At 55.0% G+C, this 21942-nt stretch overlaps 1 protein-coding gene across 2 annotated transcripts; it reads left to right on the top strand.

Annotated features, from left to right (window-relative positions):
* Positions 1-8491: 8491 nt before the first annotated feature.
* ASPHD2 (aspartate beta-hydroxylase domain containing 2) lies at positions 8492-19805 on the top strand. 2 transcript variants are annotated; one of them, XM_044990315.1, is made up of 4 exons: positions 8492-9621; positions 9948-11073; positions 15189-15302; positions 17569-19805. In XM_044990315.1, the coding sequence occupies exons 2-4, from the start codon at positions 10188-10190 to the stop codon at positions 17574-17576; spliced, it is 1008 nt and encodes a 335-aa protein (XP_044846250.1). In that variant the 5' UTR covers positions 8492-9621; positions 9948-10187; the 3' UTR covers positions 17577-19805. The 2 variants fall into 2 exon arrangements, with proteins under 2 accessions (XP_044846250.1, XP_044846249.1); XM_044990314.1 differs by having other exon boundaries at positions 17467-19804.
* Positions 19806-21942: the final 2137 nt, after the last annotated feature.

The raw sequence follows: 21942 nt of genomic DNA, 5'->3' as shown, positions 1-21942 counted from the left end.
CTCAGCACCGCTGAAGAGCAGGTCCAAGGGGGTCTCAAGTTGGGTTCTCCAAAACAGAGGCCCCAGACCCTGGGGCTGCTTTTCAGACAGTGGCTGCAGATGTGTCTCATTGTCCACCCCCCCCCCCCATACTTCCCAGGCAGCTTAATGAGTAACAACCACCAGCACACAGGGACTAAAACAGGCAGTTGGGGGGGAGGTGCCCTAGGGCAGTGACTGAACAAGAGATGGCGCTGAGGAGAGTTTAACTCCTGGCCACGTCATGGTAAACTCCTTTGAAAGAAGTGGGGAGTGCTGCTGCTGTAACAAATCCATGCAACGCAAACAACAGTCTCCTAAGTACTAATAAATCACACTACAGAAAAGCTCCTTTACAGGTGCGAGAACAAGTTCCTTATCCTCTCTGGCCGGTCCACTAGAGGCCCCATCACCCAGCCTCAGAGTCCGCGCATTAGCGCGCTGCAAGATGGAATAAGATCTTCCCCAAACCCTGCCTCCTTGGGCAGCCTCAGCAGGTGTGAGTCAGTCTGCCACGGAGCAAGGCTGTGGATTGCGTTGCTAGTGGAAATGTCACAAGTGTTCTTCAGGGTGCTATGTAACTTTCATCCAAGTGACTCACTGAGAGAGTGCGCCCCAGAATTCGATCTGCTGTGAGTTATGCATATTGGCGGCTGTGCCAGCTATTGGGATGTTTACTGTATGAGCACAATGGTTTAGTTTAATGGGGGCTGTAAGGAAAAACAAACAGGAAGGACAAACAAAGGCCACTTCTCCACAAACACTTGAGGGTGTTAAGCAACAATGCCCAGACCATTAGTTGCGGATGATTTTACCTCCTCCCTAGCCAACCTGCAAAACTAATTTTTCCAGAAGGGCCAAAGCCTGGGAACAGTCAAGAGCAAAAGGACTATGGCAGTTTAAGAAGGAACGTGAGAGGAAGAAGATAGCTGTTCCAGGGGGGTTGTTTGGGAGAACCAGAGTAGGACACAGGCACCTGCTGGCACATCTGAAGAAGCTAGGTTACGTTGGGGAAAGGTAAACCATTACATACAAAACCTGCGTATAGGTTGTTTGCTGTTTTAAAATCCTTTTTTCTCTAGTGTTTTGGTCCTACTGCTAAACTATACAGTGCTTTTGGTGTAAGACAGCTGTTCAGTGGCCACAAACACCACTGGTCACAGCCACCCAAGAACTGCAGGTGCCAGAACTCCGTGGGAGGGCTGGGTAAGCATGGTGGATACACAGGCTGCTGTACCCCAGGGCCTGGTCTAAGGGTGGGAGAATGCCGGAATTCCAGCCCGAGAGAGGTGAAGGCACCAGGCTTGACACCTGGGGGGGTGCACTCAGAGACCAGAGGGGGCAGAGGTGCAGCCAGCCCTGTAACTATGGCAGATGGGACAGAGGGGGATTGGCATGTCTGGGGAAAACTCAACTAGAAAAGTACCAGGATTGTCCATTCATGCTTCAGGCAAGACCTTGTCTTTCACCTTTCTCCTACCTCATGTTACCCAATTGTCAGAGCGGGGTCAGCTCCTGTATGGACTGGCTTGGTTGGTCCCATGCTGAAGCACCAGATTCTGATAAGTACTTGGGATTGGAATCATATCCTTTAGGAGTCTATGGGAGCTAGAATTTCCTATAAGTGAAGGACTCAGAAGTCAGAATATGTCTAGATTGTCAGTGAATGCATAACATCCCCCACCCACCATGCATCACCCATAGGGTTTGAACTCAGGGTACGTCCAGACTACCCACCTTATCGGCGGGTAGCAATCGATTTCTCGGGGATCAATATATCACATCTCATCTAGACGCAATATATCGATCCCTGAACGTGCTCCCCGTCGACTCCGGAACTCCACCAGCGCGAACGGCGGTAGCAGAGTCGACAGGGGAGCCGCGGACATCGATCCCGCACCGTGAAGACCCAAGGTAAATCAATCTGAGATACTTCGACTTCAGCTACACTATTCACGTAGCTGAAGTTGTGTATCTTAGATCGATCTCCACCCTAGTGTAGACCAGCCCTCAGGCCCTTCAGCACAGACCTCTGTCACGTGAGAACTGAGATAAAGGAGGAAGCACATTAGCTACCAGGAACATAAAAATTGCCAGAATGGATCAGACCTATCGTCCATCTACTCCTGTATCTTGTCTCCAACAGTGACTGGCACGAAGTGCTTTAGAGGAAGGAGCAAGGAACCCCGCAGTAGATACTTGTGTGATTATTTACTCACTAGGGAAGTCCCCTTCTAGGGATTTATAATTTAGAACTAACTGTTACAATACTGTAAAAGCAGCAATGAGTCCTGTGGCACCTTATAGACTAACAGACGTATTGGAGCATGAGCTTTCGTGGGTGAATGCCCACTTTGTCGCATGCATGTGACATGTGACGCATCCGACGAGGTGGTTATTCACCCACGAAAGCTCATGCTCCAATACGTCTGTTAGTCTATAAGGTGCCACAGGATTCTTTGCCGCTTTTACAGATCCAGAGTAACATGGCTCCCCCTCTGATACTTGTTACAATACTGAGTATTCTTGATAGCCTCCAGTCCTTCTTTGAATCTAGCAACGTTCTTGACCTTGACTATGTCCTGTGGCAGAGAGTTCCACAGTGGAATCAAACACTGAGTGAAAGTATTTCCTTTCATCAGTTTTGAATTTGCCGCCTTTTCGTCCAGTTGAACATCCCCTGCCAGCTGAGCTCTTACATGCTAGGTGGGCAGGCACTAGAAAGACCTCCCCAGTGCATTACATACGCAGGGCAAGTGGAGTCCCAGGCTGGGCCCTACTACTCTCAGGAACATCAAAAGCTGCCCATGATGTGGGGAGACCAAGGGTCCAGTAACCACTCTGGCCATCTGGCTCCCAGTGCCCGTCGCTCAGGTCCCCTTACGCAGTCAACTGTGGAAGAATTCATTCCGACAAGCCACAGCTGGGACCTGTTCCTGTTCACTTCCAGCCTGGGGCTCAGGCCATGGTTGATATAGGACATGGCTGCTGCGCACTGTTCTGCCCAGACCTGCCAAGCCACATGCCCAAGGCCTGCTGGATCTTCATACCCACAGCTTTGTGTTGGGGATTCCCACAGCAACTCCCCCCTGGATGCTGTGGTGCTCCCCTCCCATGGCTCCCTTCAGCCCCAAAGGGGACAGCGCCTTGCAGCCAGGGGATGGGCTGGGAGCCAGGAGACTGGGGTTGTGTCCCGGAGGGAAAGGGACCCACTCACTGGAAAAGCTATTGTGGGGCCGGGCTCCTGCTCCCCTGTGGGACTTGCTGTCATGGGCAAGGAGCGTCACAGGGGGAGCCCAGCAGCTTGGCCTGCCCTACAGGGGCTGTTCCATGGGCGGGTCAGAGAACAGGAAAATGAGGCTGATCTCTACCCCGAAGGTGACTGCGGGGGATGTGAAATGAGCTCTGCACCCAGGGAGGGGATGGGGGGGGCGAGCTCTGCCCCCAGGGGGTGGGATGGAGGGAACGGGGATGGAGATTCTGAGCTCTGCTGGCGGGGCCAAGAGCAATGGGAGGGCCGAGCTCTGTCCTGGGGGGGGATAGGGGCAGTGGGGGGCCGAGCTCCGCCCGGGGAGGGGGATAGGGCCCGGGGCAGTGGAGGGCCGAGCTCTGACGGGGGGGCAATGGGGGGCCGAGCTCTGTCCTGGGGGGGGGATAGGGGCAGTGGGGGGCCGAGCTCTGACGGGGGGGGAGATAGGGGCAGTGGGGGGCCGAGCTCTGATGGGTGGGGAGATAGGGGCAATGGGGGTCCGAGCTCTGTCCTGGGGGGGGATAGGGCCCGGGGCAGTGGGGGGCCGAGCTCTGACGGGGGGGCAGTGGGAGGCCAAGCTCTGTCCTGGGGGGGGGATAGGGCCCGGGGCAGTGGGGGGCCGAGCTCCGCCCGGGGCCGGATCCCAGGGGCTCAGGGAGCTGCCCCGAGGTCTCTGCCCGGAGCCGGAGCCGGAGCCGGAGCCGGGGCGGGGCGGGCTGAGGCGGTGTCGCTGCCGGCCCCGCCCGCTCGGGCTGCCGGGAGTTGTGGTCCGCGCTGCCGGCGGAGCGGGCTGGAGCCGGGGCCGGAGCGAGCCGAGCCGAGCCGAGCGTAGCCCCCGCCCGGGAGCGGGCGCGGGCGGCAGGTTGGTGGCGGGCGGCGCGGGGAGCCCGGGGGGCTGCCGGGGAGCCGGGCCCGGCCCCGCTGCGGAGCGGAGCCCGCGGAGCCGCGCCTCCCTCCCGGGCCGGCCGCGCAGATGTGGGGCTCGGGCAGCGCCCCCCCGTCACCCCCGCCCGGAGCCTGGCCGGCTGGGGGGCGCTGCCCGGGGGGGCTGCCCCCCAACTCTGTGTCTAGGGCGGGGGGGCGCTGGAGGGGGGACCCTGCCCCCCAACTCTGTGTCTAGGGCGGGGGGTGCCGGCTGGGTGGGGCCTGCCCCCCAACTCTGTGTCTAGGGCGGGGGGTGCCGGCTGGGGGGCCCTTCCCCCAACTCTGTGTCTAGGGCGGGGGGTGCCGGCTGGGTGGGGCCTGTCCCCCAACTCTGTGTCTAGCGCGGGGGGCGCTGGCTGGGGGGGGGCCTGCCCCCCAACTCTGTGTCTAGAGCCCTGCCCCCCAACTCTGTGTCTAGGGCGGGGGGTGCCGGCTGGGGGGGCCCTTCCCCCAACTCTGTGTCTAGGGCGGGGGGTGCCGGCTGGGGGGGCCCTTTCCCCAACTCTGTGTCTAGGGCGGGGGGGGCCGGCTGGGGGGGCCCTTCCCCCAACTCTGTGTCTAGTGCAGGGGGCGCTGGCTGGGGGGCCCTTCCCCCAACTCTGTGTCTAGGGCGGGGGGTGCCGGCTGGGGGTGCTGTCCCCCAACTCTGTGTCTAGAGCCCTTCCCCCCAACTCTGTGTCTAGGGCGGGGGGTGCTGGCTGTGTGGACCCTGCCCCCAACTCTGTGTGGGCTCTGCCCCCCAACTCTGTGTCTAGGGCCCTTCCCCCCAACTCTGTGTCTAGGGCAAGGGGTGCTGGCTAGAGAAAGATGTCCATGCCTCAGGGTCCCCGGCCTAGGGCAGGGGCACTGGCTGGAGGGGGGCTCTGCCCCCAACTCTGTGTCTAGGGCAGAGGGTGCTGGCTGGAGGGGGGCTCTGCCCCCAACTCTGTGTCTAGGGCAGGGGGTGCTGGCTGGAAGGGAGGGGCTGCACCCCAGGTCCCCCCAGCACAGTGTCTAGGGAAGGGGGCACTGGCTGGAGGAAGATGTTCATGCCCCCAGGGTCTCTGACCTAGGGCAGGGGCACTGGCTGGAGGGGGGTGCTTGTGCCCCCAGGGTCTCTGGCATAGTGCCTAGGGCAGGGAGCCCCAGCAGTCAGGCAGCTCTGAAGCAGGGGTTCAGGGCTGCCAAGGGATAGCCGGCAATGCCAAGGGGTGGCTTGTCCTGTCCGGGTGTTAACCTGGCGGTGCCAGTGCCCTGCCTGAGGCGGGGGGGAAGTGGGAGCTGGGGCTGCCGATACCATAGGTGCTGCCCTGGTTGATTGCCTCCTGACCCCCTGTGCCTCAAGTGAGACACCGGCAAATGGGGCAGCGGGTTGGCCGACAGGTGCCCCAGAGCAAAGGAGAAGGCTGTGCCTCATACCCAGGCTATGGTTTCAGATTCCCACGCTGAACGAAGGCTGCAACGCCTGCTAACAGGGTATCAGGGTCGTGACCCGCCTTCTGGCAAGCAAGTGGCTGCTGTAACCCTGCATTGTACCAGAGCATCTTCATGCCTGGGGGTGATGCTAGTGAATCCGTGTCATGCATTCCTCCCTCAGAGCTGTGGGTGCCTGAGACTGGCAGCTCACAAGACAGGTGTCAATCTGCTTTTCTGCAGTGGATGCAGGATGTTAATGGGGCCTTAATATAGGCCCTGCAGGTGTAAATCAGAGGAAAACCCAGCAGAGAGTTCCTTTGAGCTGCTCCTCTCGAGGCTGGAGAGTTGTGAATGTGTCTGCCGTCAGCATATGTCGTGCTGAGGCCTATCATCCCATGCTTGGCTGGGCACTTCATGACACCAGCACAATAGAGACGTTTTGAAAAAACAACCCTGCTGTTTCCAGCCCTGTGGTAACAGACAGCCTTCCCTGCCTCACCCCAACCCTTGTTTATGGTGAGGAGGTTCCCTCCTCGCAGTGAGAACAGAAGATTCCTCGACTGCGGGGCCTGGGACAGCATAGCAAATGACAACAAAATGCTCTTTGCTCCATGGTGATCAGATCCAGAACCCACCAAGGTTGAGACCATGCTTGGTGCAAAGGCCAGTCTGTTTGAAAACTGCCTATCGCTCCCGTAAGAATCCTTTAGTTTAACTTTCTGCGGCCTCTAATCCTGCCTTGATTTGTTATGTAACATCTTTGCTGTCTATGACAGCAAAGCTACATTTTACAACGTGTGCAGCTTCCATGTAATTTTAAATTGATTGTCTCCATTTTGAACTGATTCTGCGGTTTATTATTAACTGATGCGGAAGCTGCTGGATCTCAGGCCACCAGGTGCCTTTAATTAATAGACTGAGACTCAGTATTAAGGTAAAGAACTTGCAGTTTCATTGGATGCATCCAGCCAAGCTGACTAAACCTTTGCAAATAGACCTGCCCCTTAGGCAGTGGTTTCTGTGTGGTCACCCCGTTTTCGTGGTCCCAAATCCTGTTCTGAAATGGAAAGGGGGTTCTCCTGGCCTACCAGTGGCACACATGCTTGGGAAATGGTTCTAAAGGCATTTCCTGCTGAGCAGGATGCTCTATTGGGGGTGTGGCTGAAGGGTTATCCTTGAGGGGCAGGGCTACGGGTGACTTTTCTCTGTGGTGAGAGCGATGCCCATGGGTTCCGGTTTGGGTGGTGTCTGTATGGGGTAGTGCATTGTGATACCTGGAGCAGGCACTTGGGAGAGGCGTGTTTTTAACTCTGTTGGTCAGACTGTGACAGTTAGTGGGCATGGGTGGGGATATGCTGCCAATGGGCCACTGGCATAAGTGTGCCAGGTGATCACCCTGTAGCAGTCAGATGGACACCTCCGCCCTTTGCCTCCTCTGGGATATTAACTTTATCATTTGTTAAAGAAAAGCTTTGCAGTTACCTTTAACCAGCAACTTCTGAAGATGTCACCTTGAAACATAACAAAAATGCTTTCAGTACAAATCCCTCCTATGCCAAGTGCACCTGCTCACCACACACCCCAGGCAGCCCCTGAACACAATTACTGATTTAAAGCCAAGACTTGTGTTCAAGGAGTCAGTATTTCAAAGGTATACAATGGGTGCCTGCTCCAGCCCATCACAATACACAGTTCCTTTGCAGACACTACAGAGGTGCCATATGCACACTGAGGAATTCCTATTAAAGCCCCGTGGCTGCACACAGTGTGAAAACTGGGAAACAGAATGGGAGGAAGTTAGTTTTGCAAATGTACTTGTTCTAAAAGTGCCTATTTCTAGTTTGGTTTAGAGCTGCCTCAGCCTTGTGCCCCCGCCTGCCAGGACCACAGCAACAGCATCACCAGGCAGCCAAAGCACGTAGCCTGCTAGGCCATTTCAGCAAGGGATAAGCAGCTTGTGCCTTGCATATAACTTGCTTTGGAAGATAACAGCACAAACACCCTCCTGCTCCTCTGTACTGTTTCACCACTGCTGGCACAAGAACCTTCTCCCCTGCAACTTTTGCCAGACTCTCTCTCTCCATCTACTTTAAAATATTTTCAGACAGCCCGTCTCTCACTATGTACATCTGCTGGTAGCTCTTACATTTGGTTGAAGCTTTGGGGGGGATATAGTTTGTACAGAAAATACTATTACAAGATAAATCATCTCAGTATAGTTGAGTAAAGTTATCAGCCACTTTATCCTCCAGCTGCTTTATGGCATCTAAATGGCTAATTGCAGTGGATACACGTCCAGTCTCTGCTCTGGTAGTGCACTTCCTTTCCCACTAATAGGAGTTACATTTTTGAAAACCCCAGTTGTGCTTGTGCCTTCCTCCCCCCCTGCCCTTCCTGCTCCAAGATTCCCAGGGAGAGAATTCAGAGCAAACCAATGTGATAGTCAGAGAAGTTCTCTCCTGTTAAAGGGAACACTTACACTCAGACCCACTTTGTAAAGTCTCCCTTCCATTTTTCTATCTGGTGCCTTCAAAAGATCCTTGACAAAAGTACAGGAACAGAGCAGCCATCTGGCCTGGAACTTTGTAGGTGTTGACCTTTAAAAACATTGGTTCTTTGTTGGTTTGCCAAAATAATTCTCAGCTGCCCCTCTCCCTCGGTCTGATAGTCTGAAGGGGCCTAGCCTTCCATGACTGCACCTAGGCACCTTTTCAGCTTCCATTTACTGCAGCCCCACAGGGTGTTCAAAGGGCAGGGAACTGTGATCGGCCTGCCTAAGCCAGTAACTGTGTGTTGTGGTGGAGAGAGTTCCAGAGTGGAATAGCACCTTCTGCTTGGTGGAATGGTTGGACTTTGGGGGCAGTCTGGCACAGTGGGCCCTAGATTTGCCCTAACCCCAAAGTGCAGAGAACCCCAGTCCAGGATTATGTATATTGTGGCAACTCCCAGAGGCCCCAGTCAAGATCAGCGCCCCGCAGTGTGGGGTGCTGTATAAAATATTGTGTATAATAAGACAGGTCCTGCCACAAAGAGCCTACAGTCTAATTAAAGACAATGCAACGAGTGAGTAACAGATAGAGGAAATGGGGAAGGAAGAATAGATGGCGGCAGAGACGTGCTATGGGCACACACCGCAGGATGGCGGCAGAGAAATTAAATGAAATTGAGATTTTTAAAATAAGATATAAACAAAATAGGTCTCAAGTCTGATTACCAAGCAGGTGGGAATGAGGTTCCTATGACCCAGTTCTGATAGAACAAGAGCTGGCGTGAACTCTTGCTGAGGGTGCACAGCAAACCCGACACCTCGTTGGGACTTGGATACGTTAATTAGATGAAAAGGAAAAAAACCAACCTCCACCCCTCACCCACACTCACCAATTTATTCTTCTGCCCTTTCTGGTGTCCCCTGGTCGCAGCAGTGCCCAGCTCTGTCAGAGTGACTGTTCCCATGGCATTTCTAGCCCGCCCAAAGCAGGCAGTATTGGGATCCTGTGAAAGAGCCTCGTGACTTCTGCAGATTACAGCTTTGGGTACTTCCTGAAGAGCACAGACGTCAGGGGTTTGTCTGAACAGACCCTCTGATCCTTGAGGAGCTCACCTGTTTGGTAACTTCAATCCCACTGCGCGGTATGCTCCAGGGCGTCCCTCTCCCTGCTGCCCTACAGGGGGCACTCATTTCCACTTCGTGTGTCTAAAACGAGAAAGGCTGGCATTCCACCAACATAGATTCTGTTTAGTAACCACCTGAGCGGTATCATCTGTTCTCAGTGGAAAGCGCTCTATTCCCTGAAAGGCGAGTCATTTCAGAGCATTTAGATCAAGGTATAATCTGTAATGTGGTACGAGATACATCTGTTAAAAGAACATTCCCAGCTTCTCCCCGGCTATGCATCAACCAGATTGTACAAGTGATGCTGTAGCAGGCAATAGGAAAGGATCAGGGAGCAGCACTGGTTACTGCATGGCGCTCGAGGAGAGAACGGAAGAATGTGCACCAGTAACGAGGAGAGAAGGGACAGAGGCTTGGCTGGGTAATCACTTGATGCTCCCCCAACCGGGTTCATGTCATGGAATAAAATGTGGGTGGGAGGGATGGAGGAAACACAGCACAAGACAATGTCCATCATCTGGTTAAGATACTTGGCAGGGTTGGGTAGGGGCCTCATTTCCTGTTCTATCTTTATTGGTCCAAATACTTTCACTTAAATGACCCCTCCCCCTTTGCTGAGTTCCTACAGCTTGTGGAATGGGATGCAGATCTCCTCAGAACAGCAAGCAGATGCTGAATCCGACACACAGTGAGTAATTCCAGACTGAAAAAGCCCTAATGCCCATCTGGGTTCTTATTTTTTTTCAGACCCTGCCTGTCTGCTGCGTTTGAGAACGAATAACCTCAGAACGTTGGCAGGGATGCTTCACTAACGATAACAGCACCATAGGGCTTCCTGATACTCTGAGGCACAGGCCTTGTCAAACATGTAGATGTGAACACTAACAACTTGCCACTCACTAATGCAGTGCTTACAAGTGGCCAGGGAACCGGTACAACTATGCTTCCCCATGGCAAGCCCTTCCCTCCGTGCCCCTACTAACCTGCATGGTGTGGGTGCCTGTAAGAACCACGAGGACTGATCACCTGGCCCTTTTATACACCTCTAAGAACAGCTTCACAAAAATGTCTTTGGAGTGGCTGATGGACTGGAGCTGGTCACTGGATGGACTCCGGGACTTTATAGCTACAGGGATCCAGTCCTTCCGGGACTGTGACACCACTGCACTCACTGCTGTCGCTTGCCTCTTGGTGCTGTTTGTTTGGTACTGTTACCACGTTGGCAGGGAGCAGCCCCGCACGTATGTCACTGTGAATTCCCTCATGCAGAGCTCCGATGCCAGTGGCTTACAGAACGGGTACGCTTACTGCCACTCCCCCGAGTGTGTGCGCTGCACACGTAACGACGGGCTTAACCAGAAACTCTATCACAATCTGCAGGAATATGCCAAGCGCTACTCCTGGTCCGGCATGGGCAGGATCCACAAGGGCATCCGAGAGCAAGGGCGCTACCTAAACAGCCGACCATCCATCCAGAAGCCAGAAGTCTTCTTCTTACCAGACTTACCAACAATGCCCTATTTCTCACGGGACGCTCAAAAACATGACGTGGAGTTACTGGAACGCAACTTCCAGACCATCCTGTGCGAATTCGAGACCCTCTACAAAGCCTTCTCAAACTGCAGCCTCCCGCAAGGATGGAAAATGAACAGCACGCCCAGTGGGGAGTGGTTCACCTTTTACCTGGTGAACCAGGGCACGTGCGTTCCCAAGAACTGCAGGAAATGCCCACGGACGTATCGCTTACTTGGGAACCTCCGCACCTGCATTGGCAACAATGTCTTTGGGAACGCATGCATCTCTGTGCTGACCCCTGGCACGGTCATTGCGGAGCACTATGGACCAACCAACATCCGCATACGATGCCATTTAGGTATGTATCCAGCAGAAGCAGAGAAGAACTACAGGTATTTTTCTTCCTTCTTTCTTGCTAAAACTGATAGTACCGGTAGTTCTTCCAAGGCTGTGGAACTTAGTGAAGAGCCTGCTGTATTTTCAAGGTACTGAGTTCAAATTCTAGCAGGTTTAGTCTGTTCTCATCAAAGTTTAAGGAGGATTTAGAGACCATCCTATGAAGGGTAAAAAAATTATACAAGGATTAGACTTGTATAATAGTAAGGATTATCCTAAACCAGGATAGTCACAGAGGGGTCATGATCGCAGTCTAAAGGGAAAGGAGGGAATAATTCAGTCTTGGAAGATGCCGCTCAAGGCACAGTGGCCCCGAGCTAAGGAAGGAAACATAAGCTCAGATTTTAGGAAACTGGAGTCAGAGAAACTGGGCAATAAAGAAGCAACTCTCTGGGTGAGGGAGCGTCACTGCAAACACTCCCGAACCAGTGAGATTAACTGTTAGGATGGATGGAAGGGTCCTGCATGAGGCTCAGCTTTTCTCTCGACTAGCTCTGAGCCTGCTCTCAGATTGCACATGACACCAAAGCCACCGAGGAGCCAGACATTGGTATCTGTATCTCCAGGAGCTGACCCTCTGGTGTTTTGCTAGCACCATAGGAACGTTGTGTAGGCCAGAGCTCCCACTGGGTGCCGCACCTTCCCTGCGAAATGCAGGAAGGGCTCCAGCCGCCCCATTCTGCTGGGAACTCTCCATGGCCTCTAGCTCAGCAGCCAGGGGGATTTCTCCTCCTCTCCCCCACCACATTTTTTTCAGACCTTTTAAAATGGTACAGATAGACAACGCTTAGCTTGACTGCAGGCCGGGGGTGGGGGTAGGGGAGACACGCTCACTGCCTGGGAGGCTCTGACGTGACGGGGCCTTTATGGGCTGCCCCAGACACTCCAGCTACTTCCACCTGAACCACGAGGGAACTCTGAACTGGCAGGGAAACTGGCAAACCATCGCTTTAGATACCATCCCTCCTGGGCCACATGCACGAGAACAGGATCTTAGTTGCTTCAGAGCCTGTGCCCCTCCTGCAGCTTCATCATCTGGAGTGGGGCTGCTGGTAGTGACTCAGGTTTTGCTGCTGTGAGATGACTGTCACGCAGAAGGGTCTGTCTCCATGCAGCAGCCTCAGCAGGGCAGCTCTAACTGAAGCTGCAGGAGCCTGTTTTTGTGCCCATCAGCCAGACTTTTGAAAAGCAAGGGGAGGAGAGGCCCAGACAACATCCGGCCTCTGCAGATTTGTCTCCGAGCAGAGCCCAGTAGCTACAGCTCAAGGAGCTGAAAGCCTGGATTGCTGACAGTTCTTGGGAGCCCTCTAGCCCTTGGGAGAGCCTGGCTGGGAAAGTGTGTCTGCTGCGCACAGCCAGGATTCTGGAAAACAGAAAGCAATGATGTTTGTGGTGGGGGAAGAATCTGCTTGTGGCCCTGCTGGCACACCCCACACGACTGGCCAGCCACCTCTGCCAGGCACACGCACACTGGCACTTGCTGGTTGTTTTTAAGCTAGAGGCAAGCTTCGAAGCAGCTCTCTAGCCCCAGAGCTTCACCAGCTCAGCTGGAGCCATGCTGCCCTTCCCTAGGCTAGCTGGGGAGGAGGAACAGGTAGAGCTCTCCATCAACTTCCCCATCTCCTCTCCTCTGGAAGGGACAGGCCGGGGCACCTAGGAGCAATGCAACTATTAGACACCACCTGCCTAGGCTCCCACCTGCTCAGCCTTGCTGGCTGTTTATCCCCTCCCAGAAAGTCAGGGTCACAGCGCGGGGCCCGGCTCTTGGCACTACCGAACCTACCTTTGCCAGGCCTCGGCCCTGGAGGCCAGGCCTCACTGTGCCCCCAGGGCGGGAGCCACACGCCCAGCACTGCCTCGGGCTGGCCTCCAGGCTTCTGAACTTTAGCTCCTCTGACTTGTGCACAAGCCAAGGGCCATTTGCCGTGTAAGCTGGTCTGCCCAGAGCCACTCAGGGCAGGGGAGTAGCCCAGCAGGGAACGGGCTAGCTCTGACACTGGGAAACAATGAGCAGAGCAGCACAGCCTGGGTTGTGGGCTCGCTAGTGGCTCCCCTCCAGGTGGAGTTGAACAGTGGGGAAGATTGCGCCGGTAGGGCTGGGCTGTTCTACCCCTTCCCTTTGGCATTTCCCAGACTCCCACGCCACGTGCTCTGAGGTCTCAGCACAGGCCACGGTGCCTAGGCCAGGGCACCCCAGAGTGCTCTTTCCCTGCCTCAGTGCTAAGGTCCCAGCTCCCCCAGTGCAGAGCAGAGCCTTGTGTGTGTTTAAAGCCCCCGGGACACCCTACCTTGCTCTTGTTCATTGGTCAGCTTGCTGCAGCGCCCCGCTGTGCCCTGCCTTGAGGAGCTGCCCCTGGGGGAGCTGAACCTCTGGTTAGAGAGTCAGCTTGTTACACCATCTCTAGGCACAGGTTCCCCGGCTCCCGTCCCTGGGTGCCCAATGCTAGGAGTGGTGCTTTCTCCTGGCTTCAAGCATTGCTTCAGCCTGTCCCCTCCAGCCCAGAGGGGGTCAGCTAGACATTGCTAACCCAGTGCCTGTGCAATGATCAGCTCTCTTCCTCATGCCCATCTTATAGGATGGAGCTTCTGCAGCTCAGGACAGTTTGTGTGGATGGAACCAGGTTTTGTTTTGCAGTCTGTGAAACATACATCAAAGAAACATAAACAAGCCTCGCTCTCCTGGGCGGCTGGGAGCCCCTGCTGTGCCCACGTGTTTTTGGCACCAAAGTCAGTCTCTTGCTGTGGGTGTTCTGAATGCCTGGGGCTCCGAGCGGCAGCGGAACACATGCCATATGTTACCAGTCGAGACTCACGAGTCTCCCCCCAGTTATACACAGTCTATTGGCCCCATTGTAGCAGCTTGAACCCCAGTCTGCAATGAGGGACGTTACTTTCACAAACCCAAAGGTATCCTCAAGGAGCCAGCTGCTTGCTGGGGGGCCTTGGTGTATTAATAGCTCAATAAAAGTACAGTTTTCTCAGTGGCATTGGTCAGTCCATAATAGCCAGTTTAGCTGGGGCTGCCTGGATTTCTACCCATCTAGGTATATGTAAGGCCACTGTCACCAGAGTATCTGAGCACCTGGCAATCATGACTGGATGTTGTCCTCATGGCACCCCTGGGAGGTGGGGCACTGCTATCCCCATGGTACAGAAGGGATCTGAGCCACCAGGCAGATTAAGTGACTTTCCCAAGGGCACACTGGGAGTCTATGGTTGAACCAGGAACTGAACCCAGGTCTCTCGAGAGCCCCAGTCCAGCACCCTCCCCATCAGACCAGTGCAGAACATCTCTGCTTCCCTCACACTTCAGATCCAAAGCCAGAGAAATGCCTCAGGATTCCTGTGCCTTTGCTTTGGGCACCTTGCGGCCTCAAGGCTCCCCCCCAAGGAAATGAGTCTGGATATCAGGCTAGTTCATGGCAGGCACTGAATACAACCAGCCTCCAGTGACCACCCAGGGTTGTATGGCTGTCAGGCACTGGACTGAGGGGAAGGCAGTGCAGGGAGAGAGGAGCGCCCTTGCTGAGCGGGGCGGGAGCCAGACCTGGGATCTGCCATGGAAGCCCACCCGGGCACTGAGCACCTGCAGGTGGAGTGCAGCATTTCTGTCAAGCCAAATTCTAGCTCAGCGCCAGCCCTGCTGAGAGCCATACACATTTGGGACACAGAAGGAAGCGGCTCCTGACTCTCCAGCCCCCACTGCAGCACAAGCCACATCACCATTCACCACCCACATGCAGCTCACTGCTTGGGTTTCATTCCTGGGGTTGAGAGTTAAACACCTCCCAGACTCTCCAAAACGTGGCTCACTAACATGGCCATTAACCGCCAGGGCAGGCTGCGCTGGGCAGCTGCTTGTGGCTACGCACTGCATCTCGCAGCTCTGGGTGAAGCTCAGCATGATGGGAAAGTGATGCAAACGCCAGGGCTTGGCCTCGTATTGACATCTCTCAGCCCATGGCTCAGACAAAGGGTTCCCCCGGTCCCTAAAGAAAAGGGAGGCTTTGGCCACCTAGAAACAGCTCCCCTGACCCACACCTGTCCTCTTTTCTCTCCTGTGTTTCCTACCTGAAGGTCTGAAGACTCCCAGCAACTGTGAGCTGGTGGTGGGTGGCGAGCCCCAGTGCTGGGCTGAAGGCCGATGCCTCCTGTTTGACGATTCCTTTCTGCACACTGCATTTCATGAAGGCAAGTACACCATGCCCAGCTCCTGCCAGGCTCACGGCTTCTAGACGCCCCTGCAGCCTCACCTCACCTCACTCAGCTATCCGCAGCCTTGAAAACCTGTTTACAGTCAGGCTCCTCCAAGCCCAGGAAGGGAGGGATAAGCTGGGGCAGGTGCAGCAGCCCCTCCTCCAAGGCCTGGAAAGGGTTGGCTCAATGGTTTGGCTTTCCCTTTGTCTCCCCGCACTCAAAACCCTGAGAAAAGGCAGGAGGCCAGTCCCAGCCAATAACCAGAAGGGATCTCAATGAGGCCTCTTCCCGATTCTGCACCCAGCCCCCTCCCGCAGAGAGGTGTTAGGTATTTATCCAACCCAAGCCTTTTGGGGCTTGCACATCACTAACCCCCAGCTGCTCCTGGAGAGGGGCGGGGCACACAGCTTCCGAAGAGCCCTGGGCCCACTCCGCCTTGCAGTCAGCTGTTTGGCCTGACTTGTGTTTGCGACTTTATTTCAGCCTTGCAGAATTGTCACAAGCATTTACCAGCCCAGGCCTGAGGCCTCCTTGTCTGTCTTTCCCATGGTGACAGGGAGCATGAAAACCAGCATGTTGCTCTGCAGGTGGACAGATGGTTTTGCAAAGCTGCTATAATATAAATGCAAAGGGTAGCTGTGTCCTGATTCCCCACTTCCCCAGAGCAAGGTTCCTTGCCTAGGAGCCACCCAGTGCCACACAAGCCGCTTTTATGGCAACTAACAGTAACAGACAGCATCACTGACAAGTCAGGATGTGGCAAATGGTGTGAAGTGTTTCATACGCTTTGTGCCAGGTAGTCTCTTTGCCTCAATACAGGGAGGGAAGCTCAGACTCTACCCACTACCTCCCACCCAGCCTCAGTGAATGCTCTTCCTCAACCAGCTATCTAGATCTTCTGCCATTTCCCAAGTACTCACGCTTGGTAGCAGGAAGCAGAGTTTCCTGATGAGACTGGTCTGACTCCTGCTTCAGGCACAGGTGCTCCTGTGGAATCCATCTCCTCCTCCCCTCTGACTCCGGGCTGGTGCAGCAGGAAGTAGGGCTGGGTCTGCTGCTGGAGCTCTCTTTCCCTTGCTCGGGCCTGGTTTGTGCGCTCATGCTGCTCACTGCCCCAGGGGAAGGGATTTATGTCCCTTTCCCCTCACTTGGGTAGAGCTGCTTCTCAGGACTGTTTCACTTATGGGAGCTCTGCTGAATGAACATGTCTGAGCGGGTGATGGCATAGGAGCAGCTGTCATGCTGTTTTACACAGGGAGTACTTTGGGGAGAGTGGGTGCTGCTCCCCACATAATCTCTCCTGCAGCAATAGGAAAACAGCCCATTCCCAGAGACCTGGGGGATTGCCAAGGGCAGATGAGCATGCTGAGGTTCCCAGGGCATTGCTCATTTTATGGGACTGGTCTTGGGACAAACGCAAGAGTCTTGGAATTTGCATGCTAAGCAGCACCAGGTGCACTCAGTGTTTGGCTGGGAAACCTCCAAGGACATTTGCTGTGGTGCTGGTGACTCAGTAGGGGGCACCTCTCCCAGCCAGTCAGCACTGAACCAGTTCCACCACCTGGGGCGGGAGGGCGGGCAGAGTGCTGCCGGCAGGGCTCTGTTTCAGAGGAGAGCCTAGCCACCGGTCAGTAAAGAACTCCTGTCCCTTTGGGTTGGACAGATGGCACAGCGGGCACAGCGCTAGAGCCTCAGGGGAATAGACACCCTCCCTCCCCCCAGCGTTCTGGCCATAATCTAGAGGGTCATTATATGCTGCCTCATTCAAATGCCCTATGCAGTCCCATGGACAGGCAGAGTTTCATGTCCTGTTCCCAGTGGTTCTGTGGCACTGCCGGGCATTGTACACGTGGCTGAGCGTACCCACCTCTGTGGAGTGGAGGAAGTGGGGGCCGTTGTACAACCATCCGCCTGAAGCTCTTGGGCTCCCTCTGGCTGAAAGACCCTCTCAAAGGTCTGGGGTGGCAGATGGGGCCAGGGGCCCTGTGGTACAGACTCGGGGGGCAGGGGCAGGGGCAGAGCCATCTCTGTTGCCCCATGAGCATGAGCAGGGAGATGTGTGCAGGGGGGTTCCTGAAGCCAGCACAGTGCAGCACCATGGCCTGAGCGCCAGGACCCCTGCTTGTGCCTTATGGCTGGGCTCTTGTGTTCTGTGTAGGTCCCCCCGAAGAGGGCCCTCGTGTGATCTTTATGGTGGATTTGTGGCACCCGAATGTTGCAGCTGCCGAGCGCCAAGCCCTTGATTTTATCTTTGCTCCAGGACGATGATCGTGCTGCTTTGCCCTAGTGGGTTCGAGGGCAGGGGGCGGGCCTGCCTGCCGGGGCTTTTGCCTCATGCAGCCCCCCTGCGGTTCCCTCTCCACCCGTGGAAGCCTGCCTCACTGGAAACCTTTCTCATAGCACATACGGTGTTGGGTTTTCCCCTCTCGGGGGTTATTGTAAATGGAAGCTTCCAGCCTCTTTCTTTCTATCATTGCTTCAGGGATTTCTTTCCGCCATGAGAGTGCATTATTTTCACTCTGTGATTTAGCTGCGGTACCACTGTAGTATGTGTTATGTTGCTACTGTGTTTGCAGTGTTCAGACTTAGAGTCACAAAATCAAGGGTGTTTGTTTGAATGTAATAATGTAACATTTCTTGTGGTCACCAAAAAACGTCAGCGAAGTGCTGTGCTCAGCCTGTCTTTGTCACTGTTTACAGTCACCGCGTGGACAACTCAGACAGCCAGATGGAAATGGCCGAGGAGCATGGTGGTCTCCCTGCTCCTTTGTGCAGAGAGCGTTCAGACCCATTGCAAACCCGAAGCTGCCAAGGGTGATGGTGCTTTGCAAACACAAGCTCTGTGCTAGCACGTGGCATTGGGGCCAGAGGCTTTTAAAAACATTTTCCTCCAGTGTGTGACTAGCATGGCAGGTGGCTGCCTCGGGCTGGGATGATGGCTCCAGTGCATTCGAGCAGAAGGTGTCTGTCCTGAGCCTGCTGCCACAAGCCCTTGCTTGGGCAGATTGGCTGGGAACACACACAACAGCAGTTCTGGTGCTTTCAGCTGAGCTGAAAGTGACCAAGGGGCTCAGCCCCAGACAGCTGAGTAACAGAGTCTGCCAGGGAGAGTTACACAGAAAACCTGAACCTTAGGTTTGACTAAAGGGGTTTGTTAATTGGCCTAAAGCCCTCCCAGAGCTGTTAACTTGCACTGGCAGAGCCCTGGGCTGGGATATACACACCAGCTGGTGGGGTGAAGGAATGAGCTGTACGGAAGTAGAGAGTAACCGCATGAGTTGGTCTGTGTCTGGTTCTCAGTCTTCTCTCCCAGTGCACGGAATGGTAGAGCGTCAGCCTGCCCTCCGCAGGCGGGGTTTAATAACTTCTCCTAGTTCTACAGCAGAAGGGAAATAGGCTTCTGCCTACCTGTAAGAGTTGTGTCCACCAGCTCAACTGTGTGTTTTTCTTGGAGAGTATCTAATTGTCTGTGTGTCTCAGTACAGAGCTAGTGTCAGGTGTATAATGTGTAACACAGCATGTCATGTATACAGCCAAATGTACTTACTGTTCTGACTGGAAAGCAAATGTGATAACGGGTAACTGCTGGAGGAGGAAAATGAGTCCACGAGGGTCCCTGGATTACTCACTACTGAATGATGTACAAGGGAAAGTATACACCTGAGTTCCAACGAGTTTTCTACACAGATTTTTCAGTGATTAAATTGCAAGATAAGGCAGAAGTTTCAAATACATGAAGTATTTTTACAAAAATATCTTCTTAAAAGAATATGTGACGTGCATGATTTCTACACACATTGAATACTTTGTGATAGAATTACAAAGGAAGCAGGCTGACTCGGTGCCATTCGTACCAGTACATAAGGAAGACTATCAATAAACAGTTGTGCTGAAAAATCAAACAAGGTGTGTGTGTGCACGGGGTGGCGGCGGCTGGGGGGGATTTCCTCCACTTGCCACTGAGATGGCTGGTTTGCAGTGAAAACCTGGGACTTTGGATCCTTGCTCTGGTGCTGGCAGGTGGGAGGTATTGTACTAAGGAGAGGAGCGAGACCAGATTTGGAGCAGAAGCTCTAGGAGGAAAGACTACAGGGAAGCAGGGGTGGCTAGGACAGAGCAAAGGCCGCCACGCAGGGCTACACCTGTACTGAGATGCTGTAAAGGGGACAGAGCAGCTGTCAGGCAGCGGACAGACGAAACAGACAGATTTAGTCCAATACCGAACACTGCTAAGAGGAGCATGGGCTCAGGAGCAAGCTCAGGGTAGGGCCAACACCGCAGCTCCCCTTGAGCTGTGCCAGGCAAGAGCAGACACCGTTCAGCCTGCTGAGGCGAAGCCTAGATACCACTGACTGGCACAGAACCGTCCAGGCTAGCGCCAACTGTTTCAGAGGAGTTGGTTTTTGGAGGAGCAGGAAAACCTCCAACCCCCGTCCCTGTCAGTGCTGAATAGGGCTGATGTTTGACTGCAACCCCTCCACATGCAGGATGGCAGCCACAGGCGGGGTTTGCTGTTCGGGGCACAGCCAGCACAGCTCCCCTCCTCCACGTGCTGTGGTGCTGCTGCTTAGCAGCTGGTGCAGGAACAGCACATCCGGCGTCAGGTCCCGCTGCCAGCACTGCAGCCGTGAATCCCAGTGCGCTGCTAGCTCAGTGCCAGGACAGGCACGTGAAGGCAAGTGAAGCAGGACAGCACCAACTCAGCCTGCCCCTGGAATTACCTCGGGGGGCTGTGGGAAATGGCAGCAGGGCCCAGGGCAGGAAGTAATTCAATCTAGGGCAGTAAATAAATCTTGTTTCACTGCTGCCCCAGCTCAGCTGAGCACCTTTGCACCTGGTTACCCTCCAGCAGGCCACCCCACGCACCAGCCCGGACACACTCAGAGCGTGTCGCCCTCTGGACTCCTGGGCCTGTGGCTGCCTCAGCTTGCTGCGAGCCACAGTGACTCTCGGGGGCAAATGCCAGGAGCCCCCCCGAGTCTTCTGCTGGGGAGCACCTGCTCCCCTCCCTATCACCCCCCAAATGCAGGCCGTTACCCCGCCCCCAGCCAGCTGCCCCAAGGCCCTCGGATTGCTGGGGAAGCTTGTAATCAGCTTGACATGCCTGGGCACTCCGCAGCACAGCTCGAACCCTGCCATTCGTGCCTGGCTGGGAGCACCCAGTATTCGCTTGCACTGGCTGGGCAGCCTGTGCCAGGACCTGGGACTCCGGACAGAGTTGCCAGTGTGGAGTGCGCCCCCGTACCTGGCTGCCACAGCTAAGAGGTTACACCACCCTGCCCCAAAGCAGCAGTGGCCATGGATTTAGGGCTGTGTGAACTCCCTGGGCAGCCGTGGTACAGTCCAGCACCCTCTGCTAAACCCCGCCCCCCAGCTCAGAGAGCTATTACCATGCCCAGCAGGAACGAGATGCATCCCTGGTGCTGCTGCCCCCGGCAGCCTCTGCAGAGGCATATGGCGTTACACAGGCAGGGCTGGAAATGGCCAGCGGTGCAGCTCCAAGGGAAGCTCAAACAGCTGAGTGGATGGAGAATTCCAAACTTTTCCACTTGCCGTTCAGGGAGGGTGAACAGCAGCTCTGCTTCAACAGTCACCCAACGCCTGTGTCCCAAAAGGTCCAAACAGATACGAGAATCACTGTAATCCAAAATGCAGCCAGCTCTAGGGTAGAACACGGCAGCAGCACTACTACACTAGACGTCAGATGAGACTATGCTGCTCTTCAGGATTCCCTGGGTATTTGCAGAGCATCCACTATACCGAGCTACAAGTACCAGTATCACCTGACACTGCAGGAACAGCAGAGGGAGGCAGAAGGCAGTTACTCGACTGGACTCCAGCAGGGCTGATGCACACTCATCTTAGAGGCATCACTGGCAAGTCTGCCTGTGCCTGTTAAAATTTAATGACACTCAGATGTGCACCAGCCCTGCCTGTCCTCTGTCAACTGCACAGACCAGACACCATGTTAGTCAGAAACCAACCTGAAGTCCACGGACCCTGAAGCCAATGCAAACTGCAGCCCAGGGACTGTGTTGTGAACTGGCAGAGCAAGAAGGTGGCTCAGAGAGGCACTGAGATCTAGTGGTTAGCGTTTGGGATTGAATGCCAAATCTGACTTCCACCCACCTGCTGTGTGACCTTGGAAAGTCAGCCCCTCCCTGCATCACTGACCACTTGGCCACTGAAACCACCCAGGACTTGCATTTCAGTTCACTAGGCAAGGGATGGGCCTAGCTCCCTAGATAGGTTCCACTGCTCCTTGTGTCTGGGGTCAGGAGGAAGGCTACAGACCGAGCCCTCTGCCCTGAGAGCAGCCCACTCCCCCACAAGGGGCAAGGACCCAAACCAAGCCCATCTCATTCTCCCGAGAGCACACACACCCTGGCCGCTGGGGCACTGCACATTACCATAGAGAGCCAAGAGCCCACGGCTTGCCTCACCCTGCACTGTGGCCCTGAGCAACATGCCCACTCGCAGCCTCTTCTGAAGACCAAGCCACTGGGATGTGTGGCTCGTCTGCTCCCAGTTGGGTAGGGCCCAAATGCACTCCACGAGGCAGAAAACTGCTGCTGGACCCACCTGCCACAGCCTGAGACTTACAGCAACACCGTGGCATGTGCCTGAAGTGGTG

This window comes from Mauremys mutica, chromosome 16 (genome assembly GCF_020497125.1).
Source record: "Mauremys mutica isolate MM-2020 ecotype Southern chromosome 16, ASM2049712v1, whole genome shotgun sequence".
Classification (NCBI taxonomy): domain Eukaryota; kingdom Metazoa; phylum Chordata; order Testudines; family Geoemydidae; genus Mauremys; species Mauremys mutica.
The sequence above is the reverse complement of the archived record's forward strand: the minus strand, read 5'-3'. Positions and strand labels throughout refer to the sequence as shown.

What these genes read in the sequence shown, in the direction of transcription:
- ASPHD2 (XM_044990314.1), top strand. Translation starts at nt 10,188, where the DNA reads ATGGTGTGGGTGCCTGTAAGAACCACGAGGACTGATCACCTGGCCCTT. An exon ending in CCGCATACGATGCCATTTAG is followed by an intron (nt 11,074 to 15,188) that starts GTATGTATCCAG and finishes TCCTACCTGAAG; the next exon opens with GTCTGAAGACTCCCAGCAAC. An exon ending in GCACACTGCATTTCATGAAG is followed by an intron (nt 15,303 to 17,466) that starts GCAAGTACACCA and finishes TGTTCTGTGTAG; the next exon opens with GTCCCCCCGAAGAGGGCCCT.